The sequence below is a fragment of the Microplitis mediator genome, chromosome 4 (genome assembly GCF_029852145.1).
Source record: "Microplitis mediator isolate UGA2020A chromosome 4, iyMicMedi2.1, whole genome shotgun sequence".
NCBI classification, from domain to species: Eukaryota; Metazoa; Arthropoda; class Insecta; order Hymenoptera; family Braconidae; genus Microplitis; species Microplitis mediator.
Genome location: NC_079972.1, coordinates 15,982,966 through 16,007,204, shown reverse-complemented (window position 1 = coordinate 16,007,204; position 24,239 = coordinate 15,982,966). Strand labels below are relative to the sequence as shown.

At 28.5% G+C, this 24,239-nt stretch overlaps 7 protein-coding genes across 14 annotated transcripts in view; 4 read left to right on the top strand and 3 right to left on the bottom strand.

Moving 5' to 3' along the window:
• The window catches only part of LOC130666501 (cell adhesion molecule Dscam2-like), a 56,865-nt gene extending 55,936 nt beyond the window's left edge, over positions 1-929 (bottom strand). For all 6 annotated transcript variants that reach the window (XM_057467545.1, XM_057467546.1, XM_057467548.1 and 3 more), the window contains exon 1: positions 587-929. In XM_057467545.1, the coding sequence (XP_057323528.1) occupies positions 587-716 (130 nt within the window). In that variant the 5' untranslated portion in view covers positions 717-929. The remainder of the gene's footprint in view (positions 1-586) is intronic.
• Positions 930-1,621: 692 nt separating this feature from the next.
• Positions 1,622-4,626, bottom strand: LOC130667039 (eukaryotic translation initiation factor 2D). Its single transcript, XM_057468416.1, has 9 exons — positions 4,409-4,626; positions 3,886-4,273; positions 3,516-3,815; positions 3,154-3,450; positions 2,946-3,091; positions 2,790-2,870; positions 2,513-2,717; positions 1,842-2,010; positions 1,622-1,776 (listed from the first exon to the last, which is right to left on the bottom strand). Exons 1-9 carry the CDS (start codon positions 4,462-4,464, stop codon positions 1,712-1,714), a joined length of 1,707 nt encoding a protein of 568 aa, XP_057324399.1. The 5' UTR covers positions 4,465-4,626; the 3' UTR covers positions 1,622-1,711.
• LOC130667038 (E3 UFM1-protein ligase 1 homolog) lies at positions 4,622-10,483 on the top strand. Of its 3 annotated transcripts, none has more exons than XM_057468414.1 (7): positions 4,622-4,861; positions 4,946-5,523; positions 5,588-5,734; positions 6,532-7,902; positions 7,978-8,930; positions 9,081-9,546; positions 10,345-10,483. In XM_057468414.1, the coding sequence occupies exons 1-5, from the start codon at positions 4,782-4,784 to the stop codon at positions 8,121-8,123; spliced, it is 2,322 nt and encodes a 773-aa protein (XP_057324397.1). In that variant the 5' UTR covers positions 4,622-4,781; the 3' UTR covers positions 8,124-8,930; positions 9,081-9,546; positions 10,345-10,483. The 3 variants fall into 3 exon arrangements, with proteins under 3 accessions (XP_057324397.1, XP_057324398.1, XP_057324396.1); XM_057468415.1 differs by having other exon boundaries at positions 7,978-8,926; positions 10,339-10,478; XM_057468413.1 differs by having other exon boundaries at positions 10,339-10,478.
• LOC130667239 (popeye domain-containing protein 3-like) lies at positions 9,525-13,043 on the top strand. The gene is made up of 7 exons (XM_057468733.1): positions 9,525-9,546; positions 10,339-10,706; positions 10,788-10,945; positions 11,014-11,116; positions 11,194-11,316; positions 11,400-11,562; positions 12,976-13,043. The coding sequence occupies exons 1-7, from the start codon at positions 9,525-9,527 to the stop codon at positions 13,041-13,043; spliced, it is 1,005 nt and encodes a 334-aa protein (XP_057324716.1).
• On the bottom strand, positions 11,736-15,145 carry LOC130667042 (uncharacterized). The gene is made up of 4 exons (XM_057468419.1): positions 14,920-15,145; positions 14,644-14,825; positions 14,407-14,575; positions 11,736-13,876 (listed from the first exon to the last, which is right to left on the bottom strand). The coding sequence occupies exons 1-4, from the start codon at positions 14,986-14,988 to the stop codon at positions 13,826-13,828; spliced, it is 471 nt and encodes a 156-aa protein (XP_057324402.1). The 5' UTR covers positions 14,989-15,145; the 3' UTR covers positions 11,736-13,825.
• A 49-nt stretch (positions 15,146-15,194) lies between these two features.
• LOC130667040 (WASH complex subunit 1-like) lies at positions 15,195-17,472 on the top strand. Its single transcript, XM_057468417.1, has 4 exons — positions 15,195-15,381; positions 15,677-15,806; positions 15,864-16,398; positions 16,460-17,472. The coding sequence occupies exons 1-4, from the start codon at positions 15,360-15,362 to the stop codon at positions 17,219-17,221; spliced, it is 1,449 nt and encodes a 482-aa protein (XP_057324400.1). The 5' UTR covers positions 15,195-15,359; the 3' UTR covers positions 17,222-17,472.
• A 146-nt stretch (positions 17,473-17,618) lies between these two features.
• LOC130667037 (isoleucine--tRNA ligase, mitochondrial) lies at positions 17,619-22,390 on the top strand. Its single transcript, XM_057468412.1, has 14 exons — positions 17,619-18,046; positions 18,118-18,240; positions 18,304-18,463; positions 18,524-18,725; positions 18,794-19,098; positions 19,163-19,329; positions 19,398-19,631; positions 20,444-20,755; positions 20,835-20,995; positions 21,073-21,216; positions 21,296-21,509; positions 21,572-21,824; positions 21,888-22,069; positions 22,139-22,390. The coding sequence occupies exons 1-14, from the start codon at positions 17,852-17,854 to the stop codon at positions 22,358-22,360; spliced, it is 2,874 nt and encodes a 957-aa protein (XP_057324395.1). The 5' UTR covers positions 17,619-17,851; the 3' UTR covers positions 22,361-22,390.
• Positions 22,391-24,239: the final 1,849 nt, after the last annotated feature.

Sequence of the window (24,239 nt, the reverse complement as noted above, 5' to 3'; positions counted from 1 at the left end):
TCCGGGTGTATTTAAAAGCTTCATTTTGTTTGGCTTTTGTGTAGTTCGGGTAAGCTCATAATCCAATTTATCAATTTTTTAACCAACTTTGTACATTAATAATATATTTTAACTAATAAATATTATAAATGATCAGTTATACGATAAAATATGAATGAAAAATATTCAGCAAAAAGTTTTTACTTGACCATTTATAAGTTAAATGTAAAAGTTAACTTTTTACTTGCCCATTCCCAGATGACTATTGTGGAAAAATTTTATGTAGGACAAAATTTTAAAAACATGTTAATTTTCATAGATGAAAAAAAATTTTTAAGTTGTTAAACGTCGACAAAGTGTTATCTATATTTATATTTACCACTCGGATTAATAATTATAAAATAATTAAATGAATGGAGATTGAGTGACAAGCAATCAGAGTCCCGTCAAAATCATAAAAAGAACGAAAACAAAACTATATGAGAAGCAAGGAATGATTGACGGATAAAAGTACTTGATCTGACAGGTTCATTAACGTATTATCAATATTCATATGCGCATATATTTTATATAGAAATAAATAAATATAATAAAGAGTAAAACTTACTTGGGGTAAGTATTAAAAGTAGATTGATGAACACGAGGAAAAGATCCACGTGGGATCTAATATTGTGCGCGGTGTGAACGTTACGTTTTATTTTTTTAAAACTTGTACACAGTCTCAGCTCACGCGGCATCGCGATTAATTATATTTACACATAAATAAATAAATTAAATTCACTGGTCAATAAACTTATTTGTCAATTTTTTGTTTAGCTTCGAGTAAATAAATAAAAATAAAAAAAATTAACGCACGAGTAAATGAATAATAAATTATGGGTACTAAAAAAAAGCAACCCCTTGAAAGTGCAGAGCCACTTAAATAGGGGCTTACTTTGGACCTCGCACAATGAGCGCCCATGAAAGACTGTCGTTGAACCGAGTATCTAAAGCTCTGGTCGCATGCGCCCGGTATTTCTCGGGCTTGTTCGACTGTTCGTTTAACCCCTTCTTCAACTTCCCCAAAGAGAGCTTATAAGCTCAACCGCAAGGAGCAAGAGGATGACAAGAAGCATCAGGAGCATCAGGAGTAGCAGCCAACAGGAGTATCACCAGAATCAACACCGACAGTAGCAGCGCTGGCAATTCAACCTACCGCTACTATCTCTCTCAATCCATTACTTTACAAACTGTAATGTGCTTTCATTTTTCTTCTAAACAATAAAATTAGTTTATCATCCCTCGAGTAATTCAATTTAATTCTCTATCTCTATGTTCTATCTGTATACAGTTATATACATATATATTTATATGTATACAGTAAGGGGTATTATATAGTATAGTAAGAGTATGTTTAAAGGATAAGTCGAATTTCAGAGGTTCATTAGTTAATATAACTTGGAAACCACCATACAACGTTACTAGTTTTAATGGAAAACAACATCGCGCATTTCGCTCCACAACCTCTAACAAGTCAGACCACCAAAGATATTTCCGTTTTCCTATCTGGAAACTATAAACTTGAGTGCAACTTGCTTTGGAGACAAGCTAACTTACATTTTACTTTATACATTAAATCAATTCACTTTGTTCAATACTTAAAAACTTTAACAACATAAACATTTTGTACAATTTACGTTTCATTTATTTAATCGAAACTTTATAATAGATTAATGTTTAATAATTTATAAATTTATTTCCGCTTCTTGGGTGCAAACTCCAGGCCTCTAATGTAATTTTTATTTATCCGATACTTATCTGAAATTTAAAAATTATTTTTTTTTCAGTTACTATTTGGTATTCAGTTAGAGACAAATACATACCGGTTAATAATTTATACACATAAAGAACTTGATTTCCTTGGACGAGTACACTGGGAGTTTTTTTACCCGGTATGTCAGTTATCGTTGCACTTGCACCAATTACTTGGCACTCTTTACTAAACTCATCAAGTTTTATCCCAAACATTTCTAAATTGTTGACTAGAGTAACCTATTTTTAAATTATTATTATTGTTATTTATTACATTGTAAAAAATCACCGGGGTAAGTCCAATTGGTGTAGGTGTTAAAATTATCGGTGTTAAATTTACCCCCGAAAGCGGTGTGAAAATAACGCCGCTGCCGGTGTAAATATTCTGTACCGGTGTTAAAAAAAATTCTCCGGTGTTAAAATAACACCGCTGCCGGTGTAAATATTCTAGACCGGTGTTAAAATAACGCCGCCGCCGGTGTAGATATTCTTTACCGATGTTAAAATATTTTATTTTGTGAATATTTTTACTTACTCCGCTTTTACACCGGTATCACTCCGCGTTTACTCCGCGTTTACTCCGGTTACCCCGCTTTAACACCGGTATTTTTTACACCAGTGTATTACTCCTCCTACACCGGTGTAATTTTATTTTAACACCGGGCGGAGTAAAAATGAGTCCATTTTTAACACCGCTCTTTTTACAGTGTATTAATACTAGATTCAGTATTTAAATATTTACCTTTTTATTATTGCAACGCGAGGCTACAGTGATATCAATGGGCTCTAGTTTTCCTGTATGCAATAACTTTGTACCAGCAACAGTGATTTCGTGAGTGTGAGTCATTCGTCCAATGAATTTATTTATTCCATCTTCCATCGTTAATGTCAGTACACTCTCTTTTGTTCGTAAAATATCAGCCAGTTGTGGATTTATTTTCAATATCCTGAAAAAAAAAATAATAATAAATATCAATCCTCATACATATTTCAATACTCATATTAAATATTCATTTTACTTTCCGTCCTGGAGATTTTCTTTCTTAACGTATTCAGTAAAACACTTGCGAATTTCCGGGCGTTTCATTACGTCTCCTTTCCTATTGATTATTTATTTTTTGTAAAGACGATTATTATTAAAAATATAATTAATAATAATAATAATAAATACGTACTCGTAGCCAAATTTAGAAAGCACTGGAAGAACATCAGCAGTAACTTTAAAACATTCAGCAACAACTGGCGTGTTTGAAGATTTATTTAATTGCGATGCTTCTGCTGATTCGTTGATAACTAATTCTTTCAATAATGAATGCTCAGTCTAATTAAATTAAATATATTAAATAATATGACAATTTATAAAGCTTAAATTAAATCAAGTACCTTAATGTATGTAATACTTTCAACTCCTTTGAGTATCGTCGTATCAATAACACCTTTAGCTTTCATATCTGCAAGAAATACTGACAATTTTTTGTAACTTGATTTTTTAATATCAACAACCTGACCCGAAGGGCACGCGACTATCAGATGATTTTTAAAAAAGCTCGAACTAAGCAGCGGTAATTCACTTTTTTTTAGAACTTTGCATGCCTTCAAAAAACAGTACTCCAATAATTTATCCATTTCTTTAACAGGATCAACTTCTTCATCAATTAAATCCAGAGTTTCTTCATTAGTCTGTGATGAAAATATTTATCAAATATTTATTTACTTAAATAAAATGTTTAAGAAATAATTTATACCTGCACTGTCTCATTGCTATTATTTTCATTGTCTGTTGTATTTATTGACTCAGTCAATTCCTTAGCATCAGCAGAATCTAGTTTGTTATCAGAGACGTCAATTGATTCATTGGAGTCCTGATTATCAGTGGTCTCATCAATTTTTTCAGGCGCAGGATCTAGCTGAGGTCTAGCTGGTGGTTTTCCTAACTGACAAATCATGTCACCGATAACGTGCAAAATATCAACACATTTACCACGACCACCAGACATGTACATATCTTCTGAGGAATGTGACGTAACTCCAACGGCTACTGCTGCCTTCAATTAAATTATTTATTTATTTACTTACTTACTTACTAGGTCAATTATTATTTTTATAATCACTTACAATATTGTCTTCAGTGATGACTGAAACAGGAGTATTTTTTTCTAGTTTACCATAAGAACGAAATGTCGGTGGTCCATCTAGTATAACACCTGGTAACATCAAACTGGCACCGCTCGCTAGCTTTGGTATAACTGACCTATGAGTTTTGAATGTGTACAGTAAATTCGGATGCTGCCATAGCGTGTAAATTGTTGGAAACAACGGGATTGTTGACTGGTCGAGTTGGAAAAACATTGGAATTTTAGCAACACAATATAATTTGCATATTTCTCCACTGTGCGTTACCACTTTCATGAAACTTATTGCTTCCTTTTTTGGTAATAAATTTTGTACGTCACTGTCAGTCAGTGATGGGAATGCACTCACAACATCTTCACATAATTTTTTTCTGTAATTAAAAATTAAATTAAATTAAATTATCCAAAAGTTTAAACAATTTCATGTTTGAAATAATAAAAGTCTAAATTTAAATTTAAAATCCAATGACGTTTAATTATTTAAATAAAAATAAATGAAAACTAACCTCTCGGTTCCTTTTAGTTGATTGTTTGACTTAACTTTGACAGGTTTCAGAAACATTGTTAGAATTTTATTTTAGAAATCACGTGATAAATAATAAATTAATTTAAAAAACAAAATAACATATTTATTAAATAATAAATACAAAAACTTGTAATTTCAATCATACGATGTTGTTGTTGTGATTATCACGTGTACCTTGTAGATGTCTCTGATTGTCCATACGAAGGTGACAGGGTGACAAGTGGCTACAAGTTGGCTTTAACCAGAAACATCAGAAACACCAGCTGTTTCTGACTCTAATAAATTATTTATTTGTTTATTAATAAATCATCAATTAATAATATAAATATTATTTATTGTAAATAATAATAAAAATGAGCTCAGGTGATTGGGATGAAGTAAAGAGGTTGGCTGCTGACTTTCAGAAAGCTCAACTTAGTTCAACATTACTCAAGTAATTATATATATTTAAATTTTTAAAAATTTTTAGTTTAATGAAATATAAAAAAAATATTAAAAAAAATAAATTTATTAACAGGTTGTCTGAAAGAAATTGCGTTGAAATAATAACAAAGTTGATTGAATCAAATTTATTAAATGTTGTATTTACAGCTGATGGAAAAGAATACATAACACCACAACATCTTGAAAAAGAAATAAGAGATGAATTATACATAAGTGGTGGTCGAATTGATTTAGTTAAATTGACAAAAATACTTAATGTTGATTTTACTCAGGTATCAAAAATAGCCAATGAAATTGAAAAACATGACAAAGGTGTTAAAATAATACTAGGTCAATTGATTGACCGGAGTTATATGACCAAAATAGTCACCCAAATAAATGATAAATTGGTTCAAGCTGGACACATCAATATTGCTGAATTAACAATTCATTACGATTTACCGGCTGAATTTTTACAATCATTAGTTGAAAAATCACTGGGTAAATCAATTCACGGACAGCAAGATAAACAGGACCCGAAATTTTTTTATACTGATAATTTTATCGCTCGTAATAAATGCAAAGTTCGCGGTGCACTTATTGCTATCACAAGACCTACACCTCTCACTGCTATTTTGGGACAATGCGCCGTTCCAGAAAGAATTTTTTTTAGTAAGTTACCTCATGACTAATTTATTTTTTAAATATTTCTTTATTTCTAATTTGTTTTATCTAGCTATTTTTGATGACCTTCACAATGCTGGAGAAACTCCTGGTGTTTTAACCAGCAAGCAGATAAATAGTGGATTATATGTACCAACAATTTATACAAAAACTCAATCAGAGTGGGTTGATAATTTCTACAAACAAAATGGATACTTAGGTAACTACACTAATGCAAAAAATTAAAGGAGCAGAAAAATTTTATAAATTTTTTAGTGATTTTTGGAAGGCTGTAACTTGGTGAAAAAAAATCGTATCGAAAATTAAAAAAAAGCATTTTATAGCGGTTGATTTAAAAAAAGCAGAGTAGCGGTTGATTTACTAAAAAACCAAAAAAAGTCATTTTTTTGTACTTTCTTCTAATGGATGTTAAAAATAAAAAAAATTTTTTTTTTTCAAAAAATGATGACAGGGTCTTGTAGGGAATTTATTCAAGTTTTCAACGCCGCCCTTCAACTTTCTGTGCGATCATTGGTACCTGAAATATCGAAGATCAAAGCCAAAAGGATCATTTTCTGTTTGAAGGCTGATATCTCTGCGACAAATCGTCCTACGAGGTTAAAAAAAAAACCAAATTGAAGCTAAATAAATTTGCTAAACGATGTATGCATTCGTTTAGTTGAAAGAATTTTTCCGCGGTCCGTGGGCTCTTCGGAAAAAAAAAAAAAAATTTAGAAATTTTTTGGCTCGCGGTATTTCTCATGTTTGCGCAATAATCGGAGCTTTTAAAAAATTTTGAAAAAAATACACTTAAACTAGAGATTTCAAGCTATAGAATGCTTTTTTTAAATTTTTGATACGATTTTTTTTCACCAAGTTACAGCCTTCCAAAAATCACTAAAAAATTTATAAAATTTTTCTGCTCCTTTAATTTTTTGCATTAGTGTATTCAATTAATAAAATCATTATCATTTTTGTTACACAAAATATTAACAACTTTACTAATTTAATTAACAGAATACGATGCGCTCACTCGTCTTGGAATAAATGATGGTAAAAGTTATATAAAACGTCACTTTTCACAAAACACCCCAATATTACTGGAGAGTGTTGCAGTAGGTCCAGCAATTATTGATCAAATAGATGCTAATATTGAAGAAGTTATTGCGACAAACTCATTTGTCGACATCTATCCTCTCCTTCCCTCTGTTTTTACTCCCGAGGATATCGAGATACTTTTAAAAGACGCATTGAAACGTTTGAAAAAAAATTTTCATATTTTCATTACAACTGTTATTGCTTCTGAAGCTTTTATGAATGATTTGAATAACAAACTTGAGTCAATCGCTGAATTAAAAGCCAAGGAGGCTGTTGACAGCGGCAAGTGGTTGCAGCATGTCGCTGAAAGTAAAATAAAAACGAGCAAAAATATTGAAAGTCATAAATTTGAGGGTAACAGCAAGAAAGATGATCGCAGAAAAAAAGCCGCCAGTGGCAAAGCTGGGGGTGGTAGTCAGGGAAGAGAAACTAAAACAAAGTCGACTAAGAAAAAATATTATCAAGGAAAAAATAATGACAATGATTATGATGATGATGATGATAACAGAGGGTCCAAAGGGTCAGACAAATTTGAATTAATATTATTTTCCGTTGACGATTTGAAAAGTGAATTGAATAGATATGAAAATTTATCAGACGTTGAAGAACTTGTTGATGAGTTGACGAATTATTTTCACCCGAAATTAAATAAACTCGCACTGACATTGGCTGAGAAATTCGCTCAGGCAACTAAGACAACTAACTTCAGTGATGTTGAAGATAAATTAAATATGCTGATTACAAATATTCGTGTTTTTGATAAAGGAATAAAGTGCATAGGGAGCAAAGATACCGTTAACTCGTTGACAAAATATTTAATCAAGACATTGGGTACTGATTTCATAAACGAGTTACTAAAATTAGCGGCTGTGCAAAATGTTTTACAATGTTCAGATAATTTAACGACGGAATCACGGCAGAAAATGATTGTCGAGCTGCCTGATGACATTAGAGATGAGCTGGACAATGTCAACAAAGCTGTGATAAAAGGTTCCATTGAAGAATTATTAAATTCGGCTGAGCCAGCGATGGCTGCCTGTTGTTTAATTCTAAAAAAATTCGACAAGAAACGGGAGAAAGCTGTCATACTTGGTCACAGACAAGCGTTGCTTGAAGAATTAAAAGATACCGAAGATCCAGCTCTGGCTCTTCATTTAACGACGAGTATTTTATTTACTGCCGCTACTCAGTGCGCTCTTCACATGTCCGGCAGACATGTTTCCTCTATTTTATCATTTCTTCAATCATTTTTAATTCCTACCACTTCTACTCTGCTTACAGACTATCACGGCAAGTTGTTTTGTAAATTAATTAATTTTTAAGTATCGATTATACTAATAATTAAAATAATTATTATTTTTGCAGATCATGTATTAGAATTATTGAGTTCCAATGACTCGACAACAAAAGAAGAGACACGAAAATTATTAACTGATGGATTGGAAAAATTAAAAGACATTGCCTACAGTTTCAAAGAGCAAATTAAAAACTCGGACAATAAAAATGAATAGTTTTAAAAACTGTTTTTCGTTTTTTTTTTTTTTATTATGAAATAAACAAATATAATTTTTTTACTGGCGTCAATCATTTATATTATAATTTAATTATAAGCAATTGGCAAAGATTTAATTTTTACCATTTGAAAATGGCGATAGATATGGTGACAAAAATTTTACCTGTATCCGTTTGAAGATAAAATCGGAATTTTAGCGCACGCGTACCTGGATAAAATATATATCTATATATTTAAATGGAAAAGAGTCCATGTGGGTCACCGATAGATGCATAGACGTTTAAAGTCAAGGACCGACACAGTTTTGCCCATCTATAAAAGCAACTACTTTCGGCAATATCTCAATACATTATTTATTATAATAAAATATATCATTTGTTTTTTTTTTAAATCTACATCAAAACCAGTTCCTTTGAATAAATTACCAGCTCTTGAACACAAAAAATAATATATGTATATAAATAGATATATAATAATTTAATTATAAAACTAAATAAAAAAAAACAATGAGTTTGATTTTATTTAAAAATTTAGTGTCAAAGATTTCGTGCAACGTTTTATGTCCTACCATTTTTGTGCATTGTGTTTTTTAATTTTATAATTTTTCGCAATATTTATACCGATTTATCGGATTGTAAAAATATTTTATTGTTTCAAGTTAAAATAAACGAGCTGAAAGTGATTGTAATAAAATAATAACTGGTATGATAATTTAAAAGATTTGCAAGTCGTTTTAAAGAGATTTTAAATCCTTGAAATGGAGTACGGACACCTACACCAACACCATGTTCAAACAATCCTGTATGTAAGTCTGGTATTTATTGATTTAAATAAAAGGTTTTATTAATTAAAATATATATTTATTTACTTCACCGTTTTAATTTACTCAGTGGTATTTTTAAAATTTTATTATTGGAGAAACTCAGTGGTTATTTTAAAATTATAAAATTTTTAGGATGATTGAATCATGATAATAAAAAAATATTGTCCATGGAGATGGCAATGCACAACAAAGCTATTGGATAACAACTGTGGAGTGTCGATTGTCAAGTGGATTGTCTTAAATAAACAATTGTTATTATAAATAATTAAAAAATTATTTAATTGATAAATTTGGAGACGGAGTAATTATTTTAGATACGATAATAACGAAAGTGTAAAAGTTTAATTGTGTCCTAATGCGGGTATGTGGATGCATTTATACCAAAAAAAATGCCAGGAAGGCATCTGCAGAGACTCTCGTATCTCTGCAACATGTTTACTTTTATTTTTATTTTTTTGTCATATATGTGTTAATGCATATGTAACTGATGCCGCCGTACCCCGTCTTTCCAAGGATGCCGATACACCGCAAGACATTCTCAAGGCATCGGAAAATACTGATCATAAATGTACCAATATGACTTCTGTCGTCAATCCTGGTAATTTTTTTATTTATTTATTTTATATATTTACACTTACTTATTATCTAAAAATTTATTTATGATCCTGAAGTTAGCAGACAATTCAAAATTTTTAGATTTTATTTTTAACAATTAAATTCGAAGAAAAAAAAAAATAAAAATATGCACGCGTAGAAAATTTAAAAAACTACAGGTGCAATTTTTTCAAATATTTTTTTTCTTTTGGTTTATCGTCTAAAAAAAAATCAAAAAATTGTTAGACGTCTGCTAACTTCAGTATCATAATTTATTTATGATACTGAAGTTAGCAGAAGTCTAATAATTTTTAGACTTTTTTTTTAGATGATAAAACATAAAAAAAAATTTTTTGAAAAAATTGCACCTGTAGTTTTTTAAATTTTCTACGTGTGCATATTTTTATTTCATTTTTTTGCAATTGATTTGTTGAAATCCGAAAATTCAAAAATTTTTAAATGTCTGCTAACTTCAGGATCATATTTATTTACTATCGAGTAAATTATGCAGCTTAAAAACTTATGGCTTTCTGATAAATTTTTTTTTATATTGATTTAGGGTAAGATACCCGATTATTCTCTACCAGGATCCAACCCCTGTTTAAAAATTATTAATCACTATTAGTTGGCAATTTAAAAATAATCGATATTTATTTATAATTTTTCGACAAAAGGTTGAATTTAGAATTTAGTACTTGAAATATTAATTAAGTACTCAATTATATATTCTTACGTGATAGATAAAAGGTCATTTATAATTAATAAAAAATAAAAAAAATCTAATGTTTGATTTAAGATGCAGGTTTGTCGATGGTGAGTCATGAGTCTGGGTATCCTTATCCACCAACAGTGCCTCCATCATTTTTAAGCGGAGCTCTTACTTGCCAGCCCTACCGTGGAATTTATGTTAATCACATCTACTTTCAACTAGCAAATGCATTTTTCTTATTGTCGCATTTAGCTCCAAGTGGTATACACGGTGTATTATATTTGAGATGCACATTATTAATTGGTTGTGCATTTCTCGCGCTATGGGGATGGACCATAGTCTGCTGGCTGGATGCTGCCATGTGGAATGGTCTCTTTGTAGCCATTAATTTTGTCCATGTTTGCACTTTACTTTATCGTTTGAGACCTATTAAATTTTCAAAGGAAGTTGAAGAGGTAGAGACATTCATCATTATTATTATTATTACTCTAATAATTATTTAAATATATATACGTTAATGATATTTATTTTACAAGGTTTATGCAGCAGTATTCCAACCATTACGAGTATCGAGACATCAATTTAAAAAAGTATTGAATTGTATGAAAGCCATCAGACCTTTAAAGTATCAAGAAGTTTATGCACAAGAAAAATCAACTAAAGTTGATTCACTGTCTTTAGTACTATCGGGAAAGTAAGTTATCAAATTAGCTATTGATTCATTTATTTTTTAATTTAATTTAATTTAATTTTTTTTTATAGACTTGTTGTATCACAAAATGGTAGAGCACTTCACATTGTCTTCCCTCATCAATTTCTCGACTCACCTGAATGGTTTGGAGTATCAACAGATGAATATTTTCAAGTAAATAAATTTTATTTTATTTTATTTAAGACAAATTATAATGATACTTAATATTTATATTATATGGAATATCAAAGGTATCAATAACGGCAATGGAAGACTCTAGAATATTACTTTGGCATAGAGATAAATTAAAACTGAGTATAATGACAGATCAATTTTTACAAGCAGTTTTTGATCATATACTAGGTAGAGATGTTGTAAAAAAATTAATGCAAGTAAGTATTTAATTTTTAAAAGTAATTATTAACTTTGACAGTTAAAAATTTTTTATATTTATTAGGTAAGTGAAACAATGGCAGCTGGTAATCATCAACACCAAAACGGTCAAGTCGTTGGACTAGGCGGAGTTGGAAATATAGAAAACGATTCCGATACTAAATTGTTTGTTGTCAAAAAGTCCGACAATCACGGAATCACGGCCCTTATAAGTCGTCAACTTCAAGGTAAATAAATATTTTTATTTAAAAAAAAAAGTATAAAAAGTTAAAACATTTAGGTAGTGAGAAATAAACGGTAAATTTCGTAAAATTAAAATAGTAAAACACAAAATTTTAAATTAAATTATGTTGCAAATTATATTTATTTTGAAAATTCATTAGCAATCATTATCTCGTCATTAGCATGTTTTAATAATTCACAATACAACTGAATTAAATTTATAAATAAATCCTGTTTACTCTGCACGTTCCAAATGTTATTTAGCTTAATGTAATTATTGCTTATAATTTATAATTTGCTCTTTATAAAATTAAAGCTAATTTGTATTGATTTTAAATTATTATTATTTAGTTTTACACACATCAATGTACATTAAAAAAAAAAAAAAAAAAAAATCATGCATTGTCATCTTTATAATTTAGTTGGTATTTTTTTGGTTTTGATTTGGGTAGAGGAGAGAGTGCCGCTGCTGTATACGAGCCCTGATGTGTTGAACAACGCACTGCATCACCTAAACCATCTTCACGCGCCTTATGTACTTCCCCTTTATACCAAAACATCAACCAATGACAATTCCTCCCAATCAGAATCCTAATTATTCAGTAAATATATCCCATAAAAAATAAATTATTTTTAAAAAATCTATATTTCGTCGATCCTCATCTGAATTTATGTTCGGTACATCAATCTGTACATCGCTGTGTATTAAATACGTACGTCAATGCCACTGGGTTACTCCATTATTCTCTTCCCGGTTTTATCCAGGTGAGTTATTTCCACTCCTTTTTATTCTTCAAACTTATTTTTATTTATTTATTATTAAACACACGTTAAGTGGATGTTAAAAAGTAAACCCGTCACTTGATCCCTGCCTCAGTCACATTTATTTTATTTAATATATTTTTTAAATCCATAAAATAGTTTACGCCAAGACCTTTTTTTTCATATACTTTTTATTTACTATCCATAATGCGCGCTGAATAAATGGATTATTGGATTTAATTGTTGTTATTATTAATATTATTATTATTATTATCCAAATTGTACAGTACTACGCTTAAGTCTTACATAAAAATGAATACATATAAATATTTATTTTAAACAAGTACGTTTTTCATCACGCTAATATCATTATATTTAACAATAATATAATTATTATTATTATTATTTTATTTTATTGATGATTTATTTATTTTTTTTATTTGCCTAGGTTTGCCTAGGATAAGATACTATTACTGTGGTAAGTTTGAAATTTTTTTTATTTAAATTTAAACTAATAAAAATATCGTGAGCATCTCTCCTCTGTAGTTTAAATACTAGAAGTAAATATTGTTTGTCTAATTAATTAGATAAAATTAAAGCACATATATTTAAATATAATAATAATAATAATATGTATAATAAAATAAAAATTTTAGCTGCTGGAGATCCAAACGCTTGGAGATTGGGAAGAATTGAAGAGACTGATCATGAAACACCTGTCTAAAATATACTCACTAGTTATTCACAGCGTAATTATTAATAACAAGTCAATTTTATCAAACAACATTCCTCGTCATCAGTGATTAACGACAATTAATATTATTAATAAGTGATAATATAATTAATATTAACAATTATATATATATATATCTTCCTTGATTTTAATTATTTAGTTTTTTGTACAGTGAATATTTTAAATTTATAATGCTTCCAAATTATTTTGTGCCATGTATACTTAAGTATTTGATATAATGCAACGAGTCATAAATAATGTTTTTGTTATTTTTATTTTATTTTTTGTTCTTGTATATTTGTTATACATTTTCTCGTAATGGACGTATATATACATATATGTTTAAGAATTTAGCATTAATAAAAATAATAAATTTTAAAATGTTTCGGAAATTGTATTGTATTTGTCTTAGCGCTTGTTAGCTTGCCAGTTTTCAGGAACACAGATAAGATATAAAAAAAAAAAAGAAAAATATATATATATATATTATAATAACAAACGTACTATTATAATTAATGTTCTTGAGTTAATTTAAATTAAAAGTGTTTTGTAATTACTGTTGATATAATTACTAAAATAAATCCCAATGTACAAATAATATAAATTCTTATAATTATATTTCTTTATAATACTATTTATGCCGTCATTTAATTTCAACGTAAATATATAAAATTAATTTTAATTATGTACTGAATGTATCTCGATTTATTTTATAATAAAAAAATTATTAATTTAAATAAATTTGATTTGATTAAAAAATAATTATTGTATGGTTAAGGCCATGAAATTTTTTGACGCTTTGTTGGCGATTGATCTGGAGACATCTGCAAGGAAAAAATAGTTATAAATTCAAAACAAACTAATTATTTAAGGCCATTCTTAGACAGTGCCCCCCACTTTTTAAAAATTTTCAATGACTTTCAACTGTCATAAGCGTATCCAATTTTTATTAATTAATTAAAAAAAAATTAAAGCATTAATTGAAAAAAGGACAACGTAGTCGTAATTTCGCCGATGTATAGATTAAAAAAAAAATTATTTACACTTGATATCAATTAGGAGTTAAACAAAATTCGTTAAATAAATTTCAGTAAAATCGTCATGTCAATTTTATAATTAGAATTTTTAAATTTTGTTGGCTAAAATTTATATCAATTGTAAGTAATTTTTTTTCAAATTCTATATCTCAACAAAATCACGACTATGTCCTTTTTTCAATTAACGTTTTAATTTTTTTTTAATTAATTAATAAAAATTGGATACGGTTATGACAGTTGAAAATTATTGCATATTTTTAAAAAGTGGGGGGCACTGTCTGATAATGCCCTTAAGTAATTTAATTAAAAATACACACATTGTACTTTCTTTTTTGATCATTTGATACTTGATGAATATTATTTGACAGCCGAATACTGTTTTGTTCAGACTTTAATTTATTAATTGGTGATTTTAGAATCCCATTGTTAGGACTTTTGTTTGAATTATTTTTATCCTCAGATTCAAATGATTTGTCAAGTAATTCACTGTAAATATTAACAATTAAATAAACTATTTAATAAAAATTTTGAATAAATAATTGAAATAAATTCACCTCTTAGTTTCATCATCATCAGAAATTTTTATATTTTTAGCTAATCTCAAATCAGACAATTTTTTACCTAATGATCTCTGATCATTATATTTTCTTTGCGGCATCGGCATTGCAATGCGTTTAAATATTTCAAGTAATTTCAATTTATCCATAAATTCAATATCTTTAATGTCAATACATCTCTGAAAATAAATATTTAAATTATTATTTTATTAATTACTCAGTATTGTTACCAGCATTTAATTAAATAAATAAAATATAACCTTTAATACATACATCTCTTAATATTTCACGTAATTTATTATCAGACAGCATGTGAGGAGATGTCAAATTCACAAAATCCATTTTATAAATTAAACTAAAAGTAATTAACACGTAACTAATAATTATTCTAACAAAAATTAATTTTACACGCAATAAATTTCAAATTTTGCTGGTTTATTTATTTTTATTTTTTTTTTATCAACTCCAACTCCTTTGAACTTCTAAAATCAAACTGTATATTTTAAATTAAAGCTCAAGGTAAATTCTCATTGACGAATTCCATCATCTCCATAGACATCTAGGTAGTTTTACATTCAAAGAAGCTTTTAAGATTTGCTTAAATGAATTTTGACGTTTAATTAAATATTCTTTAAATAAATTTATTTGTAATCCATATTAATTAATTAACTGCATATAAATATTTGTATTAAATATATATATTAAGTAAGAAAATGCGGGAAAGAATTGAAATCGGTAAGTAAATAAACAATAATAATAAAAATTTATCAACAATGACAATGATACTGAAGTTAGCAGACGTCTAATAATTTTTTGATTTTTTTTTAGACGATAAAAAATTTAAAAAAAAATATTTGAAAAAATTACACCTGTAGTTTTTAAAATTTTCTACATGTGCATATTTTTATACTATTTTTTTGCAGTTGATTTATTGCAAAACGAAAATTCAAAAATTTTTAAATGTCTGCTAACTTCAGGATCATCAATGACAGCCTATTTTATTTATATTTTTAATTTAATAAACTTTCAGGAATTATTTCTAATGACACTAGTCATGAAGGAACGATAATTCAAATTGCTAATAGTCTTGACGCATTACAATCAGCAGCTTCACATATTTTTAAATCAATCGACAACAGAGTTTTAAATTATACCAAAAGGTTTTATTTTTACTGCTGACTATTTTTACTCTGATAACGATTATAAATTTATTTCAGATTGCAAGATGTCAAAGAAAAAGCGAATAAACTTCAGGATCAATTATTTTATTTACAAAATAACATGAGTTTAAAAGCTATAAAAATGTATTCGGATGCCAAGTATCCGGCGTACTCGACTTACAAAGAGTACGAAACTTTTATAAATAATCCAAACGACGAGTTGCCGGTAAATAAACAACTCAGTCAATTGGATAATTATTCTGTAAGAAATTCAGTTGAGTCAACGGTGAAAGCTGATCACTATGCTAGTGAATTAAAACTCAAAGAAAAGCTGCAATTTTATTATGTTATGAATAAGCCATTGAAAAAAGATTATTTAAATAAAACAAACGAGACATCAGTTACTCGTGTTTCATCAGTAAGTGCTTTATTGATTGATGATAATCAAACATCTAACAAGTCTGGGAATTTATCATCACCAGTTGACAATGATAAGCGTAAGATTGAAGATGCTCCTGATTCAATAAACCAGCCATGGCAGTCGTCTGATTTTGAATCGCCCTCTTATTTATATGCTCCAATGCTTGGTGAAGTAAGTATACAATATTTTAATTAATTATTTTCATTATTAATTATTTAAATTTTTTAATTAGGTACCACAAATAAATGTACCAGCAATACTACCAGATCTTCCAGGAATTGTGGATGACGAAAAATTCGTTCTAGATTTGAGTTTCCAGAGTCCAATAGCACCATCATCAGCAGTAACATCACCAACAGCAAGAATCGATCTTCCAGACGCTGGAGTATCTTTAAAAGATGTAAAACCAACCAAAGAAATCAATAATACTCCGAATCTTCCCAATTTGGATCAAGATTCAGGACATCTGGCAACGTCGTCTCCACCACCACCACCTCCGCCACCACCAGCGACAGTAAATCAACCTCACAGCTCACCACAAATATCTCAACCTGCACCTGCATCTGCACCACCACCACCACCACCTCCTCCTCCTCCACCCCCGCCACCCTCTGAAACCAAAGAAAAGGAAGAAAAAGTTGAATCTAAACCTGTTGCAAAACCAGCGTCAACTGACGACCGCAGTAATCTAATGGAAGCTATAAGAGCTGCTGGTGGAATTGGAAAAGCTAAACTACGACATACAGCTGAAAAAACAAGTGACCGATGGTCATCAGCTTCTGTAGGAGGTGATCTGATGGCTGACTTACACGCCAAGTTGTCTTTAAGGCGGAAAGGAATTGCTGGAGGCAGTGCTGGTGCTGGTGGTTCTATTGGTGCTTTAGAAAGAATATCTCGTCTAATTCCACCGCCACCTAAACCCAATGAAGCTTCTGATCGCAACTCAACAAGTGAATATGATTCCCAACCTGATGCTGACGACTGGGAAGAATAATTTTTTTTTCTTTTATTTTATTGGTTAATTATAATGATCCAGAAGTTGGCAGACAATCGAAAATTTTCGGATTTTTTTTTCACTGGAGAATTACAAAAAAAAAATAAAACTAAAAATATGGACATGTAGAACATTTAAAAAACTACCGGTGCAATTTTTTAAAATATTTTTTTTTTTATAATTTATCGTTTGAAAGAGAATTTAAAAATTATCAGACGTCGGCCAATTTCAGTTTCATTAATTATAAATATATTTTTAATTACAAATATAATAGTCATGTTAAAATTCATTGTAAATATAAATAAATAAATTATTTAACATTTTTTTTTGTCAATTTTTATTCAACATCAACTTTTTTTTTTGAGGCAATTTCAGGTTAAGAATGCACATGGAGGACTATGAATAGCAGACTAAAGATTCTGCTCACTAAATCATAATAAATATAAATATATGAGTAGTATTGCAATGAAATTAATATTTAAATTGTTTAAATAATGATAATAAAACATTTAAATGTTGTAATTTAAATAAAATCAGTGATTATTATTATTGTAAGATAAAATAATACCGGTTATTGTTTTGTTCGGTTAGAATTTTAAGTCACAAAAATATTTATATTTAAATTAAACAATGACAGCGATAATAAAAGCCAGTACTTGTAATTTAATATTTAAGCGGTACATTAATTTGTCATTTAAATTTAATGCCAAGCCCGAGAAAGCTGTTGAAAAGAAATATTCAAACACAGTTTTGCTGCCACAAACTAAATTTCCACCAAAATTAAATGGAGCTAAAAGAGTTGAAATGGATAACTATTTAATTGAAGTATTTATTTTATTTATTTTTACTGAGTAATAAACATGATAATTACATTTGTTTTATTTATTTATTTATAGAAATGTGGATTCAATGAGTTGTATAATTGGCAACGAGATAATTTAGCTGGTCCAGATTTCATTTTACATGATGGACCACCTTATGCTAATGGTGCCGTACATATGGGACATGCTGTCAACAAGGTATACACTTTAATCTTCATTATTTTTAATTATTCATTTGTATAAATTTATTATTGTCTATAGATATTAAAAGATATAACAACAAGAAGTCGTGTAATAAAAGGACAGAGAGTTCATTATGTACCAGGATGGGACTGTCATGGTTTACCAATTGAATTAAAAGCGCTAAGTGCTTTAAAAGATCAAAAAGATAAATTGACACCACTAGAAATACGCCAGCATGGTAATTTTATTTATTTTTTTATTTTTGGGAATCATGTTTTAAATATTATTTTATATTTAGCTAGAAAATTTGCTGAAGAAGCAATTAAACATCAACGGGAATCATTTATATCGTGGGGAATAATGGCTGACTGGAAAGACAACTGCTATTTCACAAATAACATATCATTTATGACGAATCAATTGAGACAATTTATAAATTTGTATGAAAAAAAATTTATATTTCGCGCATTTAAACCCGTTCATTGGTCACCGTCATCTAGGTAAAGAATACCTCGAATTTTTAATAAATTACATTATATAATTTTATTTTATTTCTAATGGAGTACAGGACAGCGCTGGCTGAGTCTGAGTTGGAGTACAATGAGCAGCATTCAAGTAAATGTGCGACAGTCCGATTTTTAGTGACTGAGTTGTCAGATAAATTGAAAATACTTGAAGGCCGAGTAGTTTATGCACTGACCTGGACAACTACCCCCTGGACACTGATTGCCAACCAAGCACTGGCGTACGCTCAAGATATTTCTTACTGTATCGCTGAAGATCCTCAAGGCAACTGTTATATAATCGCCGAAGACTTACTGAGTACCGTTACACAAAAAATCGGAGCTTTGAGGCCAATTTTGACCGCTTTAGGTAAACAAACTGATTTAATATTCACCTAGACTTTGTTATTAATCATTTTTTTTTTCACTGATAGGTAGTGATCTAGCTGGATTAAAATACTCCCATCCAATAACTGGTGAATCAATGCCATTTTATCCAGCAAGTCATGTTACGAGCAAAGTAGGCACTGGTTTAGTTCATACAGCACCAGCACATGGCTCCGATGATTTTATTGTTTCTATAAATAATAATATACCTGTCGTATGTATTTATAATAAAAATTTATAACGGATAATTAATTGCTAATAATACTAATTATTTTTAATTAGTTGTCGCTAGTTGATGAAGATGGTCGCTATACAGCGGAAGCTGGTGCCTTTGCTGGACTAGATGTTTTGAAAGAAGGTGGTGATGTTATTTTACAACATATTGGTGACAATGTAATGCATACTGAAGATTTAATTCACAGTTATCCGTATGATTGGCGCACTAAAAAACCAGTTATTACCCGAGCTAGCTATCAATGGTTCATAAATACTGAACCAATCAAACACAAAGCTGTTGTAAGTTATTTATATTATTTATATTGTAATTATAAATAATAATATAGGGGAGGGTGGGGCAGAGCGGCCCCCCTAAGCCAATTATTATTTTTTGTGGCTTTCAACCATAAGATCACTTTACTTTTGTCCTATTTCGAACAAATTTATGGACATTTTACCAAAATTCTGAAAATTTTTTTTTTTTGTGGGGCAGAGCGGCCCCCCTCCAAAAAGTGATAAAAAAATTTTTTTTTTTAAATTGTTTTCATCATTAAGAATGTATTTCTTTCTCTTGACAAGTAGTTTTGATTTTATATTACTCGAAAAAAATTTTTTAAAGCGTAAAAAATCGTTCACTCTCGATTACCTTAATTACTAATTGTTATTTAATAAAAAAAAAATCAATTCTATAATTTTACTTTATTTCAAAAATTTATCAACTAAAAAAAAAAATTTAATTTTTATAAATTTTTAGTGACCAAATTTGCCTCTTACATAAAGAAACGGCCGAAAAATATGAAAAAATAATTTTTTCGGAAGTTTCGGCTGGTCCATTTTGCCCCAGGTGTTATGCGTAGGGCTAGAAATGTGGAATTATACTAATTTTTCTTTAATTTGACGATAAAAATATGAAAAAATCACTTTTTCAAAATTTTGTCCATTTTGCCCCAAATGTTATGCGTAGGGGTAAAAATGCGCAAACATATCGGATTTATAGTAATTAGTCGAAAAAAAAAAATTTTTTTTTTGATCAAAATTTCAGGGGGGCCGCTCTGCCCCACCCTCCCCTAAATGATTATTATTATTATTATTATTATTATTATTATTATTAGGAAGCTTTGGAGAGTGTAAAAATGTTTCCACGATTCAGAGAAGAGAGTTATTTGAATAATCTAAAGCAACATGTTCTCCAGCGACCTTTCTGGTGCATTTCACGTCAACGTGCCTGGGGTACACCAATACCAGTATTTTATAATAAAGAAACTGGGCAAATTATTGTTGATAAAGAGATTGTTGAACGATTGTGTAAATTGCTTGAACGCGAAGGTCCTGACTGTTGGTGGACTTTGCCAGTTGATAAATTAATTGGACATAAATTATTAGATAAATTAAATATTGATGCTGATAAATTAGAAAGAGGAAATGTATGATTATTTTTACGTCATTTAATTAACAGGTTAATTTATTAGTACATACTATATATATATATATAAATTTATTAAGGATATTATGGACATTTGGTTGGACAGTGGCTTGACATGGTCAGCAGTTTTACCAGAAGGTCAGCAAGCAGACCTTTATGTAGAAGGTATGGATCAATTTAACGGATGGTTTCAATCCTCATTACTCACGTCAATGGCCGTCCAAGGAATTCCTCCATTCAAGTATAATAAAATTATCTATTTATTTATTTAGTTAACTTTAAAAGTCACGTAATTCTCATTAAACTTTTATTCATTAGATCGATATTCGTACATGGATTTACTGTAGATAGAAACGGTATGAAGATGTCCAAGTCATTGGGAAATGTTGCCAGTCCCGAGGATATAATTCGCGGTGGAAAAAATCTAAAAACTCAACCCGCGTATGGTGTTGATACTCTGCGGTAATAAATTTTCTTTAGCTAAAAACAGTTTATTTAAATAGATTTATTATTGTAATTTGTACTGAAATTTATTATACAGATGGTGGGTAGCAAGTCACGGCGTCCAGCATACACAAATACCGGTGGTCAATACTTTGCTACAAAATAGCGTTGACTCTGTACAAAAAATCCGATTGATTTTGAAATTTCTACTTGGCGCACTTCATCCATACGATGCACCGAATGATATTAAACCTAATTATTTACTTACTGACAAATATATGTTCCATAGACTTTATCATTATCATAAAGAAGTAATTAATTATTATATTTACCAGTAAATTTAAATAGTAGATATTATATATTTTATTTACAGACTAGAAATTTTTACGATAATTACGAGTACCACAATGTGTGCAAAGCAGTTCTTAATTTTGTCGCAAATGATATTTCGGCATTTTATTGTCATCTTGCTAAAGACAGATTATATTGCGAAGAAGTAACTTCTCCACTCAGAATAGCAGCTACTAGTGTTATTGGAGAAATTCTTATTGTACTTACTCGTTCAATTGCTCCAATAATTCCCCATTTAGCTGAAGAAGTTTGGCTCTATCATCCAGACAATCTGGGTAATTAATTATTAAATAATAATAATAATAATAATATTTGTTTAAAAAAATAATTATCTACAGCTTCAGTACCGCTGTACCATTCAACTCACACGTTACCAAACGACTGGGACATGCCGGAAGTTGAAAAAATAATGGACGCAGCGTTGGATATAAAAAGTATTTTAAATAGAGAAACAAAGTCCAATACATTGGAACTAGAAGCTACTGTTAAAGCTGACGCTAAAATAATTTCTACACTATCAGTAAGTGAATTTATTATTTTTAAAAATAAAATGAGTAACAAAATATTAAAAGTAAATATTTTTGTCAAGCCGCTGCAGCCTGAAAGCACATCATCAAGCTCGGAATTATGTAACATTCTACAAGTAAACAGAGTTACATTAATTGAAGATCCAGCATGTGAGACACCAAAAGTATGTTTAAAATCAATAGATCAATCACTATGCAAACGCTGTAGAAAATATTCAGAATCGGCTCCAGGTCAGCCTTGTATGAGATGTATACAAATATTGAATATGTATTCTAGATCATAATTAATAAAATAATAAAATTTTTTAAATAAACTGATTTTTAATTTTTTAATTATCAAACAAATAAATATGCGTATGTATAATTATTTTAATTTAACTCAATACAGTTCTACACATATTAAGTACAGTACATATGCATGTAAATATATTTATATATGTAATGTATACATACGTAATAATAATAATAATAATTATTTAAAGTTTTTTTTATCAAGTTCAGTCAGGCTTAGTGACCGTTTTTTATGACATTAAGCCGTATTATTGTCCGACACATCTTATAATTCCAGTAGATCATAATATACAACTACGAATACAATCATGGTTGACAAAAAATAAATTTAATTTTTTTAAAATTATTTTTTAAAGCAAGTAAAGTAAAAGCTCCAATTATTGACACTTTGTTTTGTTTAAATAAATTATGCTTATGGTTGAAGAAAACAAAATTTTTTTTTTTTTACGCTCAGTAAAAATTTATTGAAAAAAAAAATATGCGTGTCAATAAATAGGACTATTACTTTATATAAAAGTAATTGTATTTATTTATTTGTATTTATGAGGCTAATTATTGTATATTAATAAAGCTTTTTTATTGGACCATAACTTTTTCTATAAATTTATGGAGCGTAAATATGCAAAGAAAAAAGAGCGCGCAAAAATAATAAATAACTTTTTTTTAAATCGAAATAAATAAAATTACGTTTTATTAATTTATTTAATAAGTATTGCTTTTATTAATATATAATTATAAACATTAAATATATTATATTATTATATATTTTAATAAATTAATAATATTTGAAAGCCGATGTTTATTAATTTTAATTAAAATAAATTTAAACAACTAAACTATGTTTTATTTATTTATATAATATAGAGGAAAAAAATACTAGTTTATTATTTTACTAAAGCGCAACTCTTTTTTATTAGTAAAGATATTTAATTTATAGATAAAATATATTAATCGATATATTTGAATATAAGTTACCGTAATTTATTTAATTAAACCATGTATGAAAATAATTATACAGTTCATCTAATGTCATATATATTTATTGTTTGTATTTCATTTAGATAAGCACATATTTATATTTATTTTTACCTGATTAAATTTTTTTATAGACAATAAACTCCGATAATTAAAATAAAATCTGTACTTAAACTTTTTAAATAAAAATTATATTTTTAAATATTTAAGTGTACTTTTATTTACACTATCATATAAATATAAATAAAGAAAAAGACTTGATACCCGATCGGATGTAGGTAGTATTTGGCCACTTAAAAAATTTAAATAAAGAAATTCGTAATGTACGCAATGACATTTTAAAATTGTTCAAAGACACTTTAATTATTGTATTAGAATAAAAATTTTATTTTGTTTTTTTTATTAATTGAAATAAAATATATTAAATGTGAAAAAATGGAGCAGTGGCCACAAATGGTACTTTTACCCTAGGTCTTTTACCTTACGTGTTAAAAAAAATATAATTTATTATTTTTTATTCGATAGCTCACAATAATCTTTCACAAATCATATTTTTTTTAACACCCTCATTTCCCTGATTAAAAAAAGCGATTTAAAACGATTCGAAATAAAAAATTTTAAATACTTTTTAATGCTTTTGAATACCTTGAATACTTTTGAATCCCTCTTCTCATGGGCATTTAACATTGCAAATCGTTTTAAATCGCTTTTTTTAATCAGGGATGTATGATTTAGACAAAGAATAAGATTTAAAGATATATTTATGTATTAGAATAACGATGACGTTATTTTTACGTCCATTATTATTATTATTATAATTATATTGACATATGTATTCCAGTTATTATTTAATATTATTACTATTATAAATATTATTATTATTAATGTAATATTGTA

Bases quoted from the DNA above. Each gene is read 5' to 3' on its own strand.
- LOC130667039 (XM_057468416.1), bottom strand. From the start codon at position 4,464: ATGTTTCTGAAACCTGTCAAAGTTAAGTCAAACAATCAACTAAAAGGA. The intron at 3,816-3,885 runs GTAAGTGATTAT...ATTTAATTGAAG, and splicing joins TCATCACTGAAGACAATATT to GCAGCAGTAGCCGTTGGAGT. The intron at 2,871-2,945 runs GTACGTATTTAT...AATAATCAATAG, and splicing joins CTTTCTAAATTTGGCTACGA to GAAAGGAGACGTAATGAAAC.
- LOC130667038 (XM_057468414.1), top strand. From the start codon at position 4,782: ATGAGCTCAGGTGATTGGGATGAAGTAAAGAGGTTGGCTGCTGACTTT. The intron at 4,862-4,945 runs GTAATTATATAT...ATTTATTAACAG, and splicing joins CTTAGTTCAACATTACTCAA to GTTGTCTGAAAGAAATTGCG. The intron at 7,903-7,977 runs GCAAGTTGTTTT...TTATTTTTGCAG, and splicing joins TCTGCTTACAGACTATCACG to ATCATGTATTAGAATTATTG.
- LOC130667239 (XM_057468733.1), top strand. From the start codon at position 9,525: ATGACTTCTGTCGTCAATCCTG. The intron at 9,547-10,338 runs GTAATTTTTTTA...GTTTGATTTAAG, and splicing joins GACTTCTGTCGTCAATCCTG to ATGCAGGTTTGTCGATGGTG. The intron at 10,707-10,787 runs GTAGAGACATTC...TTATTTTACAAG, and splicing joins TTTCAAAGGAAGTTGAAGAG to GTTTATGCAGCAGTATTCCA.
- LOC130667042 (XM_057468419.1), bottom strand. From the start codon at position 14,988: ATGGATTTTGTGAATTTGACATCTCCTCACATGCTGTCTGATAATAAA. The intron at 14,576-14,643 runs GTGAATTTATTT...TAATATTTACAG, and splicing joins GATGATGATGAAACTAAGAG to TGAATTACTTGACAAATCAT. The intron at 13,877-14,406 runs GTGTGTATTTTT...TTTTCCTTGCAG, and splicing joins ATCAAAAAAGAAAGTACAAT to ATGTCTCCAGATCAATCGCC.
- LOC130667040 (XM_057468417.1), top strand. From the start codon at position 15,360: ATGCGGGAAAGAATTGAAATCG. The intron at 15,807-15,863 runs GTTTTATTTTTA...AATTTATTTCAG, and splicing joins GTTTTAAATTATACCAAAAG to ATTGCAAGATGTCAAAGAAA. The intron at 16,399-16,459 runs GTAAGTATACAA...TTTTTTAATTAG, and splicing joins ATGCTCCAATGCTTGGTGAA to GTACCACAAATAAATGTACC.
- LOC130667037 (XM_057468412.1), top strand. From the start codon at position 17,852: ATGACAGCGATAATAAAAGCCAGTACTTGTAATTTAATATTTAAGCGG. The intron at 18,047-18,117 runs GTATTTATTTTA...ATTTATTTATAG, and splicing joins TGGATAACTATTTAATTGAA to AAATGTGGATTCAATGAGTT. The intron at 18,726-18,793 runs GTAAAGAATACC...AATGGAGTACAG, and splicing joins CATTGGTCACCGTCATCTAG to GACAGCGCTGGCTGAGTCTG.